At 42.6% G+C, this 19,547-nt stretch overlaps 1 protein-coding gene across 3 annotated transcripts; it reads right to left on the bottom strand.

The window, feature by feature from the left end:
* Positions 1-191: 191 nt before the first annotated feature.
* Positions 192-19,547, bottom strand: YBX1 (Y-box binding protein 1). Of its 3 annotated transcripts, none has more exons than XM_044996260.1 (8): positions 19,219-19,547; positions 18,762-18,825; positions 11,262-11,295; positions 7,115-7,204; positions 6,574-6,876; positions 5,700-5,782; positions 5,336-5,613; positions 192-563 (listed from the first exon to the last, which is right to left on the bottom strand). In XM_044996260.1, the coding sequence occupies exons 1-7, from the start codon at positions 19,373-19,375 to the stop codon at positions 5,367-5,369; spliced, it is 978 nt and encodes a 325-aa protein (XP_044852195.1). In that variant the 5' UTR covers positions 19,376-19,547; the 3' UTR covers positions 192-563; positions 5,336-5,366. The 3 variants fall into 3 exon arrangements, with proteins under 3 accessions (XP_044852195.1, XP_044852194.1, XP_044852196.1); XM_044996259.1 differs by having other exon boundaries at positions 192-568; positions 19,219-19,545; XM_044996261.1 differs by having other exon boundaries at positions 192-568; positions 5,336-5,601; positions 19,219-19,541.

Consider the following 19,547-nt stretch of genomic DNA (forward strand, 5'->3'; position numbering starts at 1 on the left):
CAAGATGAATTTTGATAAAGACCTCCAAGTAATCCAAAATGAATATAACACTAATACCAAGTAAGTCCAAAGTCCCCTTATAAGTATTTTAAAAGAAGCAGTTATATTGCTTTACACTAACATTTAAGGTGCAGCCTGTAACCTTTCAGTAAAAGGAAAAGCAGAGCTGAAACAGACAAAACACACAAGGCAATTCTTTAAGACCTTTATTAACAGATGCTTGCAGTTTGACTTGAAAAAATCAGGTGTACATTTCATACAAATTAAAAATGAGGTTCTTAAAAATCTCAACTTGACCAGATATGAAACAATTTAAAAACCTTTAAAGGTGTGTTGAGAAAAAACAGGCCTTTAAAAAACATTTTTGTCGTTCCCAAAAGGAGACTTCTTTAGGTAAAAATAATAAAAATCCCATGCTGCATAGATAATGCAGATAGTCTAGTTATCTGGTCAACAGCAAAAAGCAAGCACTTAAGGTCTTCAGTTCCAATTCTTTTGTTCATTTCTTATTGCTGGAATTTCATATTCTTCTCTTTATTTCATATTCTTTTCTTCTTTGATGACTAAACTGGAAAAGGAAAAAGACTGTCAAAGATGTGTGTTGCAGGCTTAAGTGTTCCTGGTGGTAAATCATTTGCAAAATTGGGGAGGAAGGGATAGCTCAGTGGTTTGAGCACTAGCCTGCTAAACCCAGGGTTGTGAATTCAATCCTTGAGGGGGCCACTTAGGGATCTGGGGCAAAAATCAGTACTTGGTCCTGCTAATGAAGGCAGGGGGCTGGACTTGACCTTTCAAGGTCCCTTCCAGTTCTAGAAGATTGGTATATCTCCAATTATTTATTTTATTTTATTTTTAATTAATTCAATACAGATTCCTGGAACACTTAAGGTGCACAAATCATAGGACCAGAAGGGACCTCGAGAAGTCATCTAAGTCCAGTCTCCTGCACTCATGGCAGGACTGAGTATTATCTAGACCATCCCTGACAGGTGTCTAACCGGCTCTTAAAAATCTCCAATGATGGAGATTCCACCTCCCTAGGCAATTTATTCCAGTGCTTAATCACCCTGACAGGAAGTTTTTCCTAATGTCCAACCTAAACCTCCCTTGCTGCAATTTAAGCCCATTACTTCTTGTCCTATCCTCAGTGGTTAAAAACAATTTTTCTCCCTCCTCCTTGTAAATAACCTTTTATGTACTTGAAAACTTATGTCCCTAAGTCTTCTCTTTTCCAGACTAAACAAACCCAATTTTTTTTTTCAATCTTCCCTCATAGGTCATGTTTTCTAGACCTTTAATCATTTTTGTTGCTCTTCTCCAATTTGTGGACTTTCTCCAATTTGTCCGTATCTTTCCTGAAATGTGGCGCCCAGAACTGGATACAATACTGCATTTGAGGCCTAATCAACGCGGAGTAGAGCGGAAGACTTACTTCTCGTGTCTTGCTTACAACACTCCTAATAATGTTCGCTTTTTTGCAACAGTGTTACACTGTTGACTCATTTAGCTTGTGGTCCACTATGACCCTCAGATCCCTTTCCACAGAACTCCTTCCTAGGCAGTCGTTTCCCATTTTGTATGTGTGCAACTGATTGTTCCTGCCGAAGTGGAGTACTTTGCATTTATCCTCATTGAATTTCATCCTATTTACTTCAGACCATTTCTCCAGTTTGTCCAGATAATTTTGAATAATAATCCTGTCCTCCAAAGCACTTGCAACCCCACACAGATTGGTACCATCTGCCAACTTTATAAGTGTACTCTCTAAGTCATTATCTAAATCACTGATGAAGATATTGAACAGAACCGGACCCAGAACTGATCCCTGCGGGACCCCACTCATTATACCCTTCCAGCATGACTGTGAACCACTGATAATACTCTGTGAATGGTTTTCCAACCTGTTATGCACCCACTTTATAGTAGCTCCACCTAGGTTGCATTTCCCTAGTTTGTTTATGAGAAGATCATGCGAGACGGTATTAAAAGCTTGACCAAAGTCAAGTCATACCATGTCTACTGCTTCCCCCCATCCACAAGGCTTGTTACCCTGTCAAACAAAGTTATCAGGTTGGTCTGACACAATTTGTTCTTGACAAATCCATGCTGTTACTTATCACCTTATTATCTTCTAGATGTTTGCATACTGATTGCTTAATTATTTGCTCCATTATCTTTCTGGGTACAGCAGCTAAGCTGACTTGTCTGTAATTTCCTGGACTGTCCTTATTTCCCTTTTTAGAGATGGGCACTATATTTGTCCTTTTCCAGTCTTCTGGAATCTCTCCCGTCTTCCATGACTTTTCAAAGATAATTGCTAATGGCTCAGCTATTGCTTCAGTCAGCTCCTTGAGTATTCTAGGATGCATTTCATCAGGCCTGGTGACTTTAAAAATTACTTAGACAAGTTACATATTTTCAACTTGTTTTTTCCCTATTTTTGCCTCTGATCCTACCTCATTTTCACTGGCATTCACTATGCTAGACATCCAATCACCACCAACCTTCTCGGTGAAAACAGAATCAAAGAAGTTATTAAGCACCTCTATCATTTCCACATTGTGTTCTTCAATGGGTTTGGAGGGGGTGGGGGGGCTGACAATAACGGGCCTACCCTGGCCTTTTCTCTTGCTTCTAATGTATTTGTAGAATGTTTTCTTGTTACCCTTTGTGTCTCTAGCTAGTTTGATCTTGTTTTGTGCCTTGGCCTCTCTTATTTTGTCCCTACATACTTCTGGTATTAGTTTATATCCATCCTTTGTAATTTGACCTAGTTTCCACTTTTTGTAGGACTCTTATTTTTAGATCATTGAAGAGCTCCTGGTTAAACCCTGGTGGTCTCTTGCCATACTTCCCATCTTTCCTACGCAGTGTTAGCTCAGAAATTTTCCCCATTATCGTGACTCAAACCTGGAGTTCAGTTGACTATGTGCCACCATTTTACTCGCTGCATACCTATTACAGTTATCAAAACAGCTTATTTTTTGTGAGGAAGCCACTTATCTATTGGGTCGTATGCTGCATTTGACCTTAAGCTATGTGTCAGTGCACTTCCCCTTCCCATCCTCTGTTTCCAGAGACTTTCAATACAATGTTATTTGAGAAAGATTGTATCAAAATTGATTTTACAGCAGTGCTATGTTTTAAATTCACAGCTTGCTGCAGCTCTCACATAGATTAGGTGAAAGACTAAAGTTTTGGCAGTTGTGCAAGTCTGAGGCTTCTAGCCCCTGGTGGTTTTGATTTTTGCTGTCCAGAAGACATTTAAGTACTGCATCTTCTTTCCCCTTTAAGGCAGGAGTGAGGAATTTTTCTGGGGGAGAAGCATGAAATAAAGAACCTGATTCTACTATCTCTTCAAGTGTCGTCTAAGCACCCAAAGATCTCCCAGTATACAAGAAATAGATGAGCACTACTGTCCCATGTTAAGGAGAAACTAAAGTTGCCATCTGACTTGAGCGATGTGTTAAGATTAATACCTTCTGAGATGAATGACAGGCGTTCACATCTATCAGCTACTAGCAAGCTCTTTGCTAGGAACAACTAGAGCAGGGGTGTCCAATCAAATAAACTGGACCTGTATGACATGCAAATTCAACAGAATCTAAACTTTCATTTAAAGAGTGTCTAGCCCTCATGGTTAGGAGTACAACCTTGAAAGCATTAACTGAACAACAGACTCCCAGTCTTGCCTTTCTGAATCACAGGGCTTTAAACAATAACTCAGGTGCAAACTCCTGCATTCCCTAATAATCCCTTTGGTGTGTTAATATTAAAGACTAATGACAACACTAGTGTCTACATCTGTGGTCCCCACACTGTGGGGCCTGTCTCCCTAGGGGGACACAGGGGAACATTCGGGGGGTGCAGTGAGGCCCAGGCCACCCTCCGGGAGGCAGGGAGTGAGCACCACCCAGCCCTGCTCTGGCCCCCAGCCCCAGCTCCCGAGGGAGCACGGGCAAATTACATTAGGGGATAATGCAGGGGTGTCTACCTAAACTATTTCACAGAATGGTGAGTGGTAGTCCGCAGGGTGGGAACTAAAGGTTGGTGCAGTGGAGGAAACAGATGAAAAAGAACAGAGGACATACAAAGACAAGGAACAAAGACAAACACAGAAAAGCAGGTTTGGGGAGTGAGGAAAACAAACAAAGGGCAGGAATAGTGATGGTCCTAGAAATGAGCCTATTCCCAAGTTACTAAATAAAGGCCATATTCCAATCTTCATTTTTACAAACTTCGCCATGGTCAGTAAAACATTCCGCTCTGATAAAGCAAAGGCCAAAACTGAATGCAATATTACAAGGGCAGCCACACCAAGCACTGCTTGTTGCCTCCCAGCTTTTTGATGTGGTGTCTCTGCACATGCAGCCAAACACGACACTGGCTTTTTATTGGCATACCATATTGCAGACTCATGCTTAATTGGCTGCTCATCATTGCTAGGTTTTTTTCAAGATTCAGTTTCACATTCTCTAAGTATTAGTTTTTCCAAGTTGAATCTTAGTCTGTCCACATCTCTCTAGCATCCTGGGTTATTCCTCAATCCTAGTTGATTTTAGCAACTCCTCAATCTAGTATTATCTAGAAGTTTTAATGTACTGCTATTCTCCCCTCCAGATGAGGACTGATTCTAACACATCTGCAATAACCCTACTAGAACATCTCCCTCAAGTCACTACATTGTGTTTATTGTGACCTTGTGGGAAGTGTTTCAACCTGTCTTCAGACCATCTGAAAGTGACCCTAGCCAAGCCAGTTTGAGTTTATTTTAGTTAGCTGAAAAATTCAATATTAGCCCACTGTTCCATTCATCTACTACTTACATAATTCTACCAAAAGTCAATCAAGAATAGGGTTCATCTTTTAAAGAATTAGCAAACAATGCTGCTTTTACTTGTAGATGTTTGGTTATTTCAATATTTGTTCCATATAGTTGTAAGGTGTGACTAAGATCTCATTCACAGTACAATTACAACCACTCCACATGATTCCTATTTACAGCACACATGAGAGCTAAATATCTGCCACCAGGCTAATGCACAAAACATATCCAAGACTAGCCTTGTACAGGACCTGGCTACGGTCCCATCTAGAAATCAGAACCCTGCTGCAGCTAAGTCCCCCAACTAGTTTATAGCTGTACTGTTGAAAGAACTTGAACTTGCAAGCTGTTACAAGTCATGTTACCTAACATGTGCATTCACACCAAATCCAAATTGCAAGAAATGCATACTATAACAGTTAAAACCTGAAGTAGGTTAGAAGTCAAAGAAAGCTTTTGAAGGAACTCTATTATAGTATAATATCCTCAAAAGAGAACAAGAATACCCACCCGGATGATGGTAGAGATGGTAAGCCGGCATTTACTCAGCCCCGCCCTGCTCAGCCTCGGGAGCGGACGTGTTCTCAGCTGGTGGTTCGGCTGCCTTCGTCTCTTTGCCATCTTGTGGTTTAGGGTTCTCTGGGCGTCTGCGTCGGTAGTTGAAGTTACGACGGTACCGACGTTGAGGTGGCTGCTGACCTTGGGTCTCATCCCCTTGGTTCTCTTTATCTTCTTCGTTTCCTTCCTCCCTAGGCTGTCTTTGACGAGGAGGACCCCTGAAAATCAAGCTATGCTTTAAGGATGCAGCATCTGACCACTGTGTTCCAGCACATTCACAAAATTTCATAACATAACAAGTGGAGCTGCAGCATACCTGCGAAATCGTGGTCTGTACCCCCGATACATATTCTGTCTGACTTGTCTGCCTTGTTCTCCTGCACCCTGGTTGTCAGCACCCTGAAATAATGTACATCAAGACGACTCAGCCAGCTACAAGAGCGAACCAAATCAGTGGTTCTCAACCAGGGGTCATGGGCCCCATGGGGGGCCATGAGCAGGTTTCAGGGTGGGTCCTCCAAGCATGGCCAGGCATTAGACTCATTGGGGCCCAATGCAGAAAGCCAAAGCCCCACTGCACGGAGCTGAAGCCTTGGGCCCTGAGCCTTGCCATGCAGGGCTGAAGCCAAAGCCCGAGCAACTTAGCTTTGTGGGGGGGCCCAGGCAATTGCCCTGCTTGCTACCCCCTAATGCCAGCCCTGGCTTTCGTATGCAGAAACCAAGCTGTTGTGGCACAGATGGGCCGTGGAGTTTTTATAGCAGGTTGGGGAGGGCTTCAGGGAAAAAAAAAAAGGTTGAGAACTCCTGAACTAAATGACTTAAACCAATTAGCCATAGTGGCAGTCTGGAACACTGAATCTTTGTTGGGTAAGAGCAAAGTATCTGGTAAGCACCAAAGAGATCCCAGGGCACAAACTGATGCATTTTATGTGGAGTCTAGTTTAGGTGATTACCTTTAAATAATTAAAAAGGTATGTGAAAAAATTACTGACTCACATTCATATTTCAATTATAGCATTGAATTGACAGTCTGCTGGCAAACAAGATTTCTGCTCTTTAACTCATTTGTATTGCTAAACCTTACAGTCAAAGGAAACAAACCCAACATCCTACACATAGGCAGCTGAAACGCCGCACCCCCTTCCATTATAAGTAAGATAGTACAGTATCAAATGTTATACAAAAATTACCTCCACTATCTCTCCCTGCACAGGAGGGTTGGAATATTGTGGTCGACGCCCATAAGGTCTACGCATATAGTAAGGTGGGTACCGCCGCCTGCGGTAGGGACGGCGCTGTTGGGCTTGCCCTTCTGGTATGCTATCTGATCCCTCGTTCTTTTCCCCACTCTCACTGTTCTGGTAATTTTGCTGGTAATTGCGTGGAGGACCCCTACGTCGTGGATACCGTCTGTAATGGTTACGGTCTGCTGCGTATTTACTGCCTTGTACTGGAACTCCACCAGGACCTGTAACATTAGCTGCCTCTGCACCCTAAAAACAGTGTGACAGTGTTAAGTAGTGATCATAAGAGGAAAAAAAAGTTAAGAGTCAGTTATGGTGTGAGAATGTAAGTAAATCAGGATTAACTGAGCACAGATGTATTGTAAAGCGCGAAAAAAAAGTAACCTCTTGGACGTGTCCCATTACCCATCTACTCAGAGCCACCAAACATCAGCCCAAATTGCAAATCAATTTTTCTGTGAGTTTTAACATTAGAGAATATGCTCACCTTTTCACCTTCCACCACATCAAACTCCACAGTCTCTCCATCACCTACACTGCGAAGGTACTTCCTGGGGTTATTCTTCTTTATGGCAGTCTAGTAACACAACATTCCAGAATTAGCTTTAGAGGCACAGCATGCAGAGATTGCAAAGATGTGTGAAGAGATTTCCTAGATTTTGGACATACATGATCATTCAGTTTTCCTTGGGAGAATGTGCTTCCTTGAACTAGAAATTCAGCAATATCAGCATGTAAACTAACTTTTAGTTTCAACAGAAATATGCTAGATTTCATAGGGGAAAATGTCTAACAAAAAAGTGCTAGCCCAAGACTGCTTACAGTAACATGTAATTTCAACTACAGTGGCAACATTCGAATACATCTTAAAATAATGCTACAAGTATTTAAATTACTTGGAGGCAGACCTACAAGATAAGTGTCAAAAGCCACTGATACTAGCCTATGATGGTTCCCATAAGTCTGACAATATAACAGGGTATGCAGCATTAGTATAGCAAATAGCCTGCTCATGTCCAGTACTGTCAAAACAAGGAGCACGCTTGTCAGCAAGCTTTACTCCACTTAACTGTCATGCCTTGAAGAATTTAAAAAAAAGAGATAAGGCAATCAAACTGATAAACCAAATCACTGTCAGGAATATTTTAAAAGATTCTCAATGATCTATACAAAAGAAAAAAACTTTACCCCAGAATTTTTGTATTCAGGATTCCATCACACTATTATTCCCCACAAAACAAAGAATACTTTAAAAAAGCATATCCAGACCAGTGGCCTTTTTTCCAAGAAGTACTGAACACATGAAACTCCCACTGAAGTCACTGAAACTATAACAACAACTCACCACTTTTAAAGTCAGGCCACTTATTTGGATATCTGTGTAGCAATTTAAGTGTCCTTCAGTTTGAAAATAGTTATTGGATTATAAATTCTAAAACCTTTGTTACAGCTGAGAATTTGCAAGAGACACTGATGTTTCCACAGCAGTGTTTATGCTACTATATAGTCAGATATTGATATCTAAAATTAAACAGCATAAGCTAATGTAAAATCACATGGCAAGTACTACACGCAATGGTACAATTACAGTTGAGGAAAACTTAATTGCCTGATCTCATTTCAGTTCAAACTTGAACACAGCCTGAAGCTGAGGCACTGCTTCCCTCAAGTCAGTTGTAGCCACAACATTGCAAGGCTGTTTAAAAAGCTTAGTTTACACCCTGATCAAAAAAAGTGTTCAATCCTGTATTTCTGAGTATATTTTAAAATTAAGATTAGGCTGTCTAAACTTGCAACACTACAGAAACAATCCTACAGCTTCTAACAGACTATGCAACTACATACTGAAAAGCCCCACGTTTTCTGGAGTCAGAGGAGATTTTTAATAAATCCTGTAAATACTCAGTACACACTAATCCCTCACAAAACTACATTTTGTTTACCAAACACTTTTTGAGCTCAGAAATAGCACACAAGCATGAGAACTTCACAAAAGTGAAATAGTGCTGACAGCTTCCCAACATTTTCATGCCCCAGAGGGAATGAAATCCACTCTAACAATACGTTTGCAAATTTTCTGTCTACAGATCTAGTGTTCTGAGTTAAGATGGCACCAGGAAAACCTGCTCCCCTAGTTGCTCTGCATAACTGATGTCTGAAAAGAACCCAAATTGGTAACAGGATGGGAGAGAGTTTGTATCTTCCTCAAATACCTATCAAATTAGAGATTTGCTTTATAATGTCACAGATTTTATATTTATTTCAGATTGGATCTAAACTGATTACTATTTACCATGTACTCACTGCCTATATTAAAAGAACACCATCAAATTACATATTTTTAAAAAACACCTAATAACTAGCTCTCATATAGTGTTTCATCAGTATCTCTCACTTCACAATCTTAGAAGTAATTAGAGAGACTGAAACTTAGTTAAAATTTATTTTCCAATTACTTTGCCCATTTTCTAGTCAAGCTTTACTATTTTCTTGATGATCAGTCATATTTCACACTTTTTGGAAGATTTCAGGACATACTCAATTACTGACCAAAACTTACTAGTTAACCTAAAAAAAATATAAATGTCCTTTTATGTAACAATACACTTTCTGAAATTACTTAAAAACAGAAAGGGTATTCTGCTCCCTTTAAATATTTACAAGAGTCAGTACAGTTAGTTTATTCCTGGCTAACTGGCTACACAAAATAGTAAATTAGTTTTGTAAGTTGCACAAAGTTAACTGAAATGTTGCAACTTTTCAGTTGTAGTACTTATAGGTGTCGTAACTTTCCTAAGTTCAAGATTTTTAGCCAGAAGTATGATTTTCGGATTGCCATGGGTCCTTTAATACAATTTGAACTTTAAATACCTTGTGTTTAAATCAGGAAATATAAAATAGTACAGCTGAATCTTCACGATTCTGTCCTCTTGTGCATGTAGAACATGGGAATTACCATAATGCATCAGACCACCTGCCTTTTTTTTTTTTTTTTTTTTTATAAAAACAGGTTGTACTGACTGCCCAGTACCATATTCAGAGGAAGGTGTAAAACTCCCATACTTGTTCATTATGGAATAGCCTGCCCTTTGGGTCATTAGTTAATACTTAAACAGATGTGAATTGCTTTATGCTTTGAGGGATTAAAGTTCATATCTCAAAGATTTTAGTCAAATATAAGTACAGGCACTCATTCAAGAAGTCTTTAAACTCCACTAAGGGCAGGTCTACACTGGAGGGGGGGGGGTTTCAATCTAAGATACGCAACTTCAGCTATGTGAATAGCGTAGCTGAAGTCGAAGTACCTTAGATCGAATTAGTTACCGTCCTCACGGTGCGGGATCGACGTCCGCGGCTCCCCATGTCGACTCCACTACCACCATTCGCGTTGGTGGAGTTCTGGAGTCGACAGGAGCACGTTCGGCGATCGATATATCGCGTCTAAATGAGACGCGAAATATCGAACTCCGAGAAATCGATTGCTACCCACCGATCCGGCGTCTAGTGAAGACGTACCCTAAGCTTTCACGAACACCTTGCAGCAGCAAGTTCCACAACTTAAATAAGATAGCTGAATTTCATGGGGTGTTTTATTCCTATTGCACCCATTATTTACTTCTTCCCAGGCTGTGAATTTTCCATGTATTCTTATAGTTTCTAACCGATGACAGAATTTTACTTCTCTCCCCATGAAAGAGAGTCAAACATTTACACCTCTACCCTGATATAACGCTGCCCTCAGGAGCCAAAAAATCTTACTGCGTTATAGGTGAAGCCATGTTATATCGAACTTGCTTTGATCCTCCGAAGTGCACCCCCCCGCCACCCCCGAGCACTGCTTTACCAAGTTATAGCCAAATTTAGGTTAGATCAGGTCGCATTATATCGGGGTAGAGGTGTATTTGGATTTTAATTTTTTTTGTGTGGCTAGTTCTCCTTTATCCTTTTGCAAATTCTTCAAAAATATCTTAGATTAAGGGAATTGTACACTTGCACACATGCGGTTTTCAAGTTAAGTGGAAAATATGAAACTGCCCAGGCATGAAAAATACAGGATTGCAATGGAGATTATTTGGCATCCTTAACTACACCTCTACCCCAATATAACGCAGTCATGGGGAGCCAAAAAACCCTACTGCGTTATAGGTGAAACGCCGTTATATTGGGGTAGCGTTGGCAGGTCTGCAGCGGTAATTTAAAGAGCCCGGGGCTCCGCTGCGGGGAGCCCCAGGCCCTTTAAATCGCCAGCTGAGCCCAGCTGCCGCAGCCCCGGGTAGCAGCGGCAGGGCTCCAGCAGTGATTTAAAGGGCTCTGGGCTCCCTGCAGCAGCCAGAGCCCCGGATCCTTTAAAGCGCTGCTGCTACCGCACTATATGCAAACCTGTGTTATATCGAGTTGCGTTATAGCAGGGTAGAGGTGTATATGGATGTACTACTTGGTACCCACATAATGAAAATCCATGGTGTTAAGGCAGATGACCATGGAGAATTAAGATTTCTTCAGTGAACAAAGCATCTAATATGCTCCCCCTCCCTTCGGTTAAGGTTCAACCAGTACAGTTCACCAAGTCAGCATAACAAGCTTTAGTTCTAAAAAGAGGTATCTGCACTCCCACCTGCACAAAAGTAACTCACCTGGTGTACAAACACATCTTCCTTGGTGTCATTCCTGCAACACATAATAAAATTCAGATTCAGAAAAGGTGTGTAAACAAAACCAGTACATTTTCTAGACTCACTAAGGTTTGGCTAGGGGCCAAATGCTAACTTTGAGGTCCTGACAAGGACCACAATGGCTATCAGCATCAGTACAGTAACTCCTCACTTAACATTGTACCGGTTAATGTTATGTCGCTGATCTATTAGAGAACATGTTTGTTTAAAGTTGCACCATGCTCCCTTATAACGCTGTTTGGCAGCCACCAGCTTTGTCCACTGCTTGCAGGAAGAGCAGCCTGTTGGAGCTAGCTGGTGGGGGCTGGGAACCAGGGTGAGTTGGCAGCCCCTCCCTCATCAGCTATCAATTGCCAGGCAATTCAGGTGTCCCTCCCCCCACTGAGGTGTGCTGCTCCTGCCCTCTGCCTTGGAGCTGCTCCCAGGAGCCTCCTACTTGCTGTGCAGGGGAGAAGAGCAGAGCTGATATCAGGGTGTCTCCTCTCCCCCCACTCCTGTACCCCATCTCCACAGATCAGTGGGGAATGCAACAGGGCTCAGGATGGAGGAAGCTTGCTGGCAGCAACTGCTGTCTCAACTTGGTGATCTACTTAAAAAGGCAGTGTACTTAGAGTGGAGTCAGCATACTTAAAGAGACGTGTCTCTCTCTCTCACACAGTATGACTCCATGCATATGAAGTAGGTTTTTTACCCATGAAAGCTTATGCCCAAATAAATCTGTTAGTCTTTAAGGTGCCACTGGACTCCTCGTTGTTTTGGTGGATACAGAGTTACCCCTCTGATACATGTCTCTGTGTCTTTCTCTCACACACATGCACCCCCGGCATTTTGGAAAGTGGAGGGACTGGTGCGCTCCAGTGGGATAGTGTGGGTTCATCATCACATTCAGTTCCCGCAGGGAACTGTTTGCAGCTACTGCCATGTGTCTATTGTGTCTCCTCCCTCTATTTCTGCTGCCTTGTAGAATGTGAGGCTACACTAACAACGTGTTAAACCAAGGCATTCCCACTCCACTTCCCCCCGCCTGGTGAGCGCACGGGCTAGGGTGAAGCAGAGGTGGGGCAGGGGCAGCTTTCCTGGCCAGCTCAGCCCGCCGGGGGATCGGGCTGGCCACTGGAGAAGCACGCAGCTGCGTAGGGCACCACAAAATTTGTATTTGGGGCAATTTGGTGCCCCAAATTTCCTAACAGATACCATTTCTCTCCCCACTCCCACTCAGGTCCAAAGGAGATATGGGGAGGAGAACTGGAGGGAATTTTAGCATGGTAATGGTTAAAATCAATAATTTCTGGTAGAGCCCCAGTGTCTAGATACTTTCCAAGCAAAGATCACAGTGCTTTCCCCAGCAAGCTCACAATCCTCAGAAAAAGAGTAGCATGATTAAGCTGATGACTGGCCGTGTCATCTTAATATAGGGTTACTGTTTTTTAAATAAAATAGAATGTATCTGCTATTCCCAATTACTCACGATTTTCACTGCCAGCTAGTTCTCTCACAGGTTACGTCAATGGTGGGTCTTTCAGGGGAACCTGAATGTAGAGGCTAGCGGCCTTGTGGATCAGATCAGGGAAAACATTCAGTACACAAGGCTTGCACGAAGACAGCATAAATCCATTTGTATGGCAGCAAATGGATAGACAAGGTAGCATCAATGTAGGAAAGGCACACTACCTATTCAATTTTATTTAGTTTTGCATTTGCCACCCCACTCCCCCTTTATTTAATGAGTCTTTATGGACAGTGAATGATAGCACTAATCAAAGCCCTTCCCTAGACATGAGTGTGCTTCCCTTCAGATGAAGCATGTAAAATTTGCAGTTTTAAGTGGGGAGGAGTTTCAAACACTACTCAAAGGAACTTAAAGAGGTCAGAAATATGGGAAGACACTAAAAGATTTGATCTGGACAACCAAGTCAATACATCTGCAAAAACCCAAACCAATATTCAGTAGGAAGGAGTCACTTCAGATGCTGTAATGAAAGTTAGAGCTGAACATGCACTGCAATATAGCAGCAAATAAAGCCAGTTCAATGTCCGTTCTGCAGTCAAGAGAGTCACTACAAGGAGGGAGTAGTCTTAATACAACTCGCGTGACTTCATCTAGAACTGAAATGTACACCTGGTTATCATTCCTTCCATCACATCATCACTAATGTATCACCATTATTGTGCAACTGCATTGTCTAATACATAGTATGCCATGTCAGATATCAACAGAAAAAAATTATGATTTGTTCAGTTTGATAGTTCTGTTTATATGCATGTATCATCTTTGTAGCTGAAGTTATGAATACTGGCTATGTGTTTCTTATCAAATGTATCATAGAATATTAGGGTTGAAAGGGACCTCAGGAGATCACCTAGTCCAACCCCCTGCTCAAAGCAGGACCAATCCCCAAATGGCCCCCTCAAGGATTGAACTCACAACCCTGGGTTTAGCAGGCCAATGCTCAAACCACTGAGCTATCCCTCCCCACTGTTCCTGGGTTACACCCCTCCACCCCAGCCAATAAATTTACATCAGGGCTAGTCAATTGTGTTGACGGCCCTTTCATTTCCAATGGCTGTCCCCTGCAATTCAGCAAACCATGTACGGACATGTGACCTAAGACTCCATCTTTTACCAGTAACTTTTCATGCTCATGTGACTGGACTTCATATTGAGCTAGCAACTTTTCATGCACCTGGGCTAGGCTATAAACTGCAAGCTGTAACATCACTGCTGTCTCTTCATTTCCTGCTTCACGTATCTGGACTAGATTTCTAACAAGGAAGCTTAAAACAGGGAACTGAATGATCCCTAATCTGTTGGGGTGAAGCCATACTTTTTATAAGCTAGCAGGTCTACATCACTGCTATCACAGGCACCGGCTTATAGGGTGACCAGATATACCGATTTTATAGGGCCAGTTCCGATTTTTGGGTCTTTTTTTTTTATATAGGCTTCTATTACCCCCTATCCCCCCTATCCCGTCCCGATTTTTCACATTTGCTGTCCAGTCACCCTACCAGCAGCCCCAGGGGGTGTTCAACCCCTGTTCTTCCCCATGCCCCACCCCCACCTCATCTTTTCCCACCCAGTTCCACCCCTCCCTGAGCACACCCCATTCCCGCTTCTCCCCCTCCCTCCCAATGCCTCCGGCACACCACTGAACAGCTGATTGCAATGGGCGGGAGGCATGGGGGGTAGCTGGCTGCTGGTGCACGCTCAGCACCCACTAATTTTTTTCTATAGGTGCTCCAGCCCTGCAGTCTGCGCCTATGACCACAACGATCCTGACCTGCAATCTCTGAAATCAATTGTAATGTATGTTTCCTTAGACATTTATAACCTTTTAAAAAAAAGGTTATTAAATCTTTAGTTGTTAGTTACTAAAGGATTGACTCAGTGATTTTTGGGTAAGATCAGAGTTATATATTGACCTGGTGAAGTGGCTGATCCCTTGGGATTGGAAGAACATTATATATGATTAATCTGGTTTTCAGTAACCTCCTATCAGAGTCCAATTCTATGGGTTGTGAGCAAAGTGCTAGAATGCCTAGGCAGACTGTGTGTGTGTCTTATTAGCCATTGTATTGATACAGGAACACATCTTGTCACTGGTTTGGTGAAATCTAATGATGGACTAAACATTAGTTTGAGGTGCCTTCCCTGTTTCTCAGCTGTCTGTCCTGAGTTGGGCAATCTCAGTTGACCACTTTAAGCACTGTGATATGAAATTATTAGATGCTCTAAAAATACTAAGTACGTTAAGTTTAGTGACCACTCCTGTTCATAATTTACATCACACTGATCTCCAATATCATACTGACACTACGTGTGGGCACAGAACCATTTTTATTATATGGCAACTGTGAGAAAAACATACTCTGTGGACAAATATGAGTTTCATGCTGCTATTCCTTGGGAGTGCTGTGAGCTTCAGGGGTTAGTGGAGCAGGAACACAGAAACTGAGAACATCTAAGAAGAGCACTGCATTGTAAGCCTCTTTACTGTCTCGGTAGGCAGAGAAACTGAAAGTAACAACACACCACAGCCTCCAGGAACCATTAGACAGGAGAAGAGCACAAGCATTTTTACCTTACCAACAGTTAGTGATGCTTCAAGTTAATAAGATAGCTATTGGCCAGAAGATATGAAAGATGAAATCTTCCAGCAAGGTCCCAGGACAAGATCCTTCTAGATATCCCAGAACCTCATCTCTTCCCAGTTGCTGGGATGACAGGCTTCTCAAAGCATTGCCCCAGGATCAGGGTGCTGAATCATCATATTTACCTGCCAAAATCATTTGTGCCTACTTCTGGCAAGATTAACACCCCCAGTTGGCTTTGAAATACGTAACAGCTGCCAATTTGGCTTGAGATGATCTAGAACTCCCCCAGTCACCTTAAAGGAAAGCCGCAGTGAACTTAAAGTTAACTGACTTAGGGTCAAACAGGACCACAATCATCATTTAAAACAAATTCTTAAAATTCAAAGTGCAGTATGCTACTCTAGATTGCTATTCCTCAGACCATCTAATACAATATCTTGTCAGTGGCTAGTACCAACTGCATCACAGGAAGCCACAAGAAATTAGGTAGCTGAGAGTTACGAATATGATATCCCTTTTGGGAAAATTTCTTCCTACCCCACTGCTTTGAGGTTTGCTCACCCTGAAGGATAAGATTTATATCCTTTATAAAAGTTCCTTTTGCAAATCCTAATGTAATTCAAAATGTGCTCATTATCCATATAAACATTAATACTTTAACTCCTAAAATAATTGCCTCAAGTGGTATTATCTGGCAATGAGATCATCATAGAATCTCAAGGTTGGAAGGGACACCTCAGGAAGTCATCTAGTCCAACCCCCTGCCCAGAGCAGGACCAATCCTCAGAAAGATTTTTGCCCCAAATCCCTAAATGGCCCCCTCAAAGATTGAACTCACAATCCTGTGTTTAGCAAGCCAAAGCTCAAGCCACTGAGCTATCCCCTCCCCCCAAAATGAGTAAATGAGTATTTTCTTTTACAAATTTTAAATGTATCTTTTGGTATAATCTGAAGTCACCTTGAGTTTTAAGTGAAATTTTCTTTAATGAATGTAGTTGTAAATGCTTTTCCCTACAAGTAGAATGTATAACCCACTGTTTCCATGCACATGCAAGAGTTGCTAGCATTTACAATTTAAAAAGCTAATCACTGGTCTGGTGTTTAAGATTCAGCCATAGAATTAAAAGGCTGTACATAAGAAGTGTGTTTTACTTAAACTATAGGAATGTCCAGACATTTAAATGATACATGTGCAAAACCAATTAAAGATAATCTAGTAGACCTTTTACATAATCCAGCCAATTTTATGAACGAACGCATCAAAGCCTACACTTGCACCCTCCCGGATAAACAAGGAATTCAAAGTAGTTTGCTTTGTCAACACTAGTTCCTACATAAGCGCAAAAACAATTGGGAGTGTTGGGAGGAAAAATTAGACAATAACCTGTTGGGATTTCAAGAAGTGTGTGCTCTGGTTCACTAAGAAGAGTAAATAAACATCTTATTTTTACAATAAAACTAACTGTTATCTATTATAGTTGCTTATTGCATTATTTCACATTACCCTATTTGGAAGCAGCAAAGAATCCTGTGGCACCTTATAGACTAACAGACGTTTTGCAGCATGAGCTTTCGTGGGTGAATACCCACTTCTTCGGATGCAAGAAGAAGAACACACCTATTTGGGTGTGTGCTGGTGGGTTGTGTTCAGGTATTCTGAGACTCCCAGATAATTTAGGTAATATGGAGGCAAGGAGAATAACTCTAAGGGCTTTTTGCAAGCTCTCTTTGCAAAACACCCACTGACTTCAATGAGAGTCCTACATGCAGAAGGCTTCTAGAATTGAGCCGTAATGGAATTTTGCATCTTATTAAAATGCAACCAGCATTTAAGTACCTCTGCTGAGTCACATCTAGAGAGTTCATCTCAAGTATTAACAAACATAGCTCTTATTAAAATATTCCAAGATGCAAGAAATACTTGAAATTAGTCTATTTTAAAAAAACTGGAAGCAGCTCATTTTCTGATAGAGAACACTTTAGAAAACATAGTTGGTCTTTTTAAAATTAATTCAGAAAACTCCTTATGCAAATTTTTAATCTAATGAGGTATTTTTACAAGGGACTTCTTAGTCTCCCTTGCTAACTGACAACAGAGCAAACAGTGAAAATGGAGTTTACATGAAGTGCTGTCAAATGCACAAAGTTAAGAAATTCCAAGATAGAGAAAAAAATTCCAACTTCTTGCAATGTTAGCTATCTTAGAAGTTCCCTGCAACAGGTTTAAAACAGATATTTAATTAAAAAATTATCTAACTTTGCGCAGAACAGCAAACTGAATGAGTTTAAAAAATAAAACTCTTGACCAGACCATTTTACTCAGTGTGCTCTTTGTAGTTCAGTTAGCATGGATAAAAATGAAACTAAGCTCAGTATAAATTACTATGCTTATAGTCAAATAACTTTTGAAAATACCAATGCAAATATCAATATCTAATGCAAGACTGTTACTAAAGTTTCAGTTTTATAGACTTAAACACAGCTTAGAATCAAACAAGTATTAACACATGACATGAACCAGCACTGTTTTACATTTAAACCTCATCTCAAAGGATCAAAGACAAGAATCACTACATTATGAAAATCAACTACCTCCAACACTGAATAAATATCCCTATTAAATAAAACTAGTTTATTGAAAACACTGCAATAGAATAAAAGTGGAATACAGAGTACAGGGGACATCTGGATTAACAATTTACCACTTCTGTGAAAAGCTCCATGGGATAGTGATCAGGTCATACTTGAACCATACACGTTATTCCCTACAGCAACCATGGAAAATGTTATTGAAACTATAACCACATTTGGGTCCAGTGTTTGCTTGGAAATATCCAGAATGTCAGCCAAGACACTTGCAGACAAGTGTCTGGCCAAATGCCAAAAGATGAGGCTATGATGACAGCCCAGTGTTTTAGTCCTACTGTTCTGGGGGGAAGCAGGAAGGGACAGGGGGAGTTACTATGATTGGATTTTTTATCTGGTTTGGGGTAAAATTAAAAACAAAATGATTTGAAAGAATAAACCTAATGTGAGTAGTGTTGGGTGGAAAAAAGCCATGACTACGATGTACTTCAATAGTAAAATGTCTCCCCTGAGGAAGTTCTGCAGCAGCCACCAAACCCACCAACCCAATCTTCAGTCCATTCCCCAGGCTAGTTATCTCAGCACTAAGCCGCTTGAGAAACTTCTTAAAGACTCATCTGAGAGCCAGTGAGAGATGTGTCAGATGAGGCCTGGTCAGCGAGCAGAATGACAGATGCAGGGAGTCTGTCTAAAGTGTTCCCCCAGTCCCCACCCAGCTCTCGGGACACCATCCCGCCCCTGCACCCCCGGGCAGCGAGCACATGGCACCTCCCGCCTCACCTGTTGATGAAACCGTAGCCGTTTCTTACGTTGAACCATTTTACTGTTCCCAAAACCTTCGTTGCTGAAAGAAAAAAAAAACCCAACGTGAGTCACATGATGCATCACCCCCATCTCCGTGCAGCCGAGCCAGGCTCTCACCGCGCCCGAGATGGGCTCAGCGCTCCCGCCACGCCAGCGCGTCAAGCGCCCGGACCCTTCGCCCACCGCCCCTCAGGACGGCTAGGCCTCACGGAGCGCTGTGCGCCGGGGTCCCGCGAGGGCACGTGGCTACGTGGGTCTCACACAAAGGCCCCGCATGGCGGACATTTTGAGTCTTTCCGCGCCAGCCCCGCCCCCATCCACCGCCGCACGCGGGGCCCAACGGCCACTGCGCGCGCGCCAGGAAGGGGTCTCGCGCCCTCCTGCGGGGGAGGAGGGATGACGCCCACAGACCCCCTCCCCTCAGCCCCCTCACCGATGACCTTCTTGTCCCCGCCGGCGGGGGGCGCCGCCGAGGCCATACCGCTGCCACCGTTGCCGGTACCGCCGTTAGGTTTGGACTCGGCGGGGGCGATGGGGGCCGCCGCGGGGAGAGGGGCGGCGGGCGGCTGGGTCTCGGCCTCGCTGCTCATGGCGGCGGCTGTTCGGTGCGGACGGTGGTGGTGACTGGCTGTTGCGCCGCCTCCCGCGGTGTGATGGTGACTGGGGCCGGCCGTGGGGGGGGGGGCTGCTCCCTGCTCCGGGCTCGCTAGGCTCCGCTCTCCGCTCCCGATACCGATCGAACTGACCACAATGGCGGCCCGC

This window comes from Mauremys mutica, chromosome 21 (genome assembly GCF_020497125.1).
Source record: "Mauremys mutica isolate MM-2020 ecotype Southern chromosome 21, ASM2049712v1, whole genome shotgun sequence".
Classification (NCBI taxonomy): domain Eukaryota; kingdom Metazoa; phylum Chordata; order Testudines; family Geoemydidae; genus Mauremys; species Mauremys mutica.

Excerpts from the sequence above, each read along its gene's own strand:
- YBX1 (XM_044996260.1), bottom strand. The coding sequence starts at position 19,375 with ATGAGCAGCGAGGCCGAGACCCAGCCGCCCGCCGCCCCTCTCCCCGCG. Across the intron at positions 18,826-19,218 it reads CGGGGACAAGAAGGTCATCG|CAACGAAGGTTTTGGGAACA; the intron begins GTGAGGGGGCTG and ends TTTTTCTTTCAG. Across the intron at positions 11,296-18,761 it reads GGCTACGGTTTCATCAACAG|GAATGACACCAAGGAAGATG; the intron begins GTGAGGCGGGAG and ends TATGTGTTGCAG.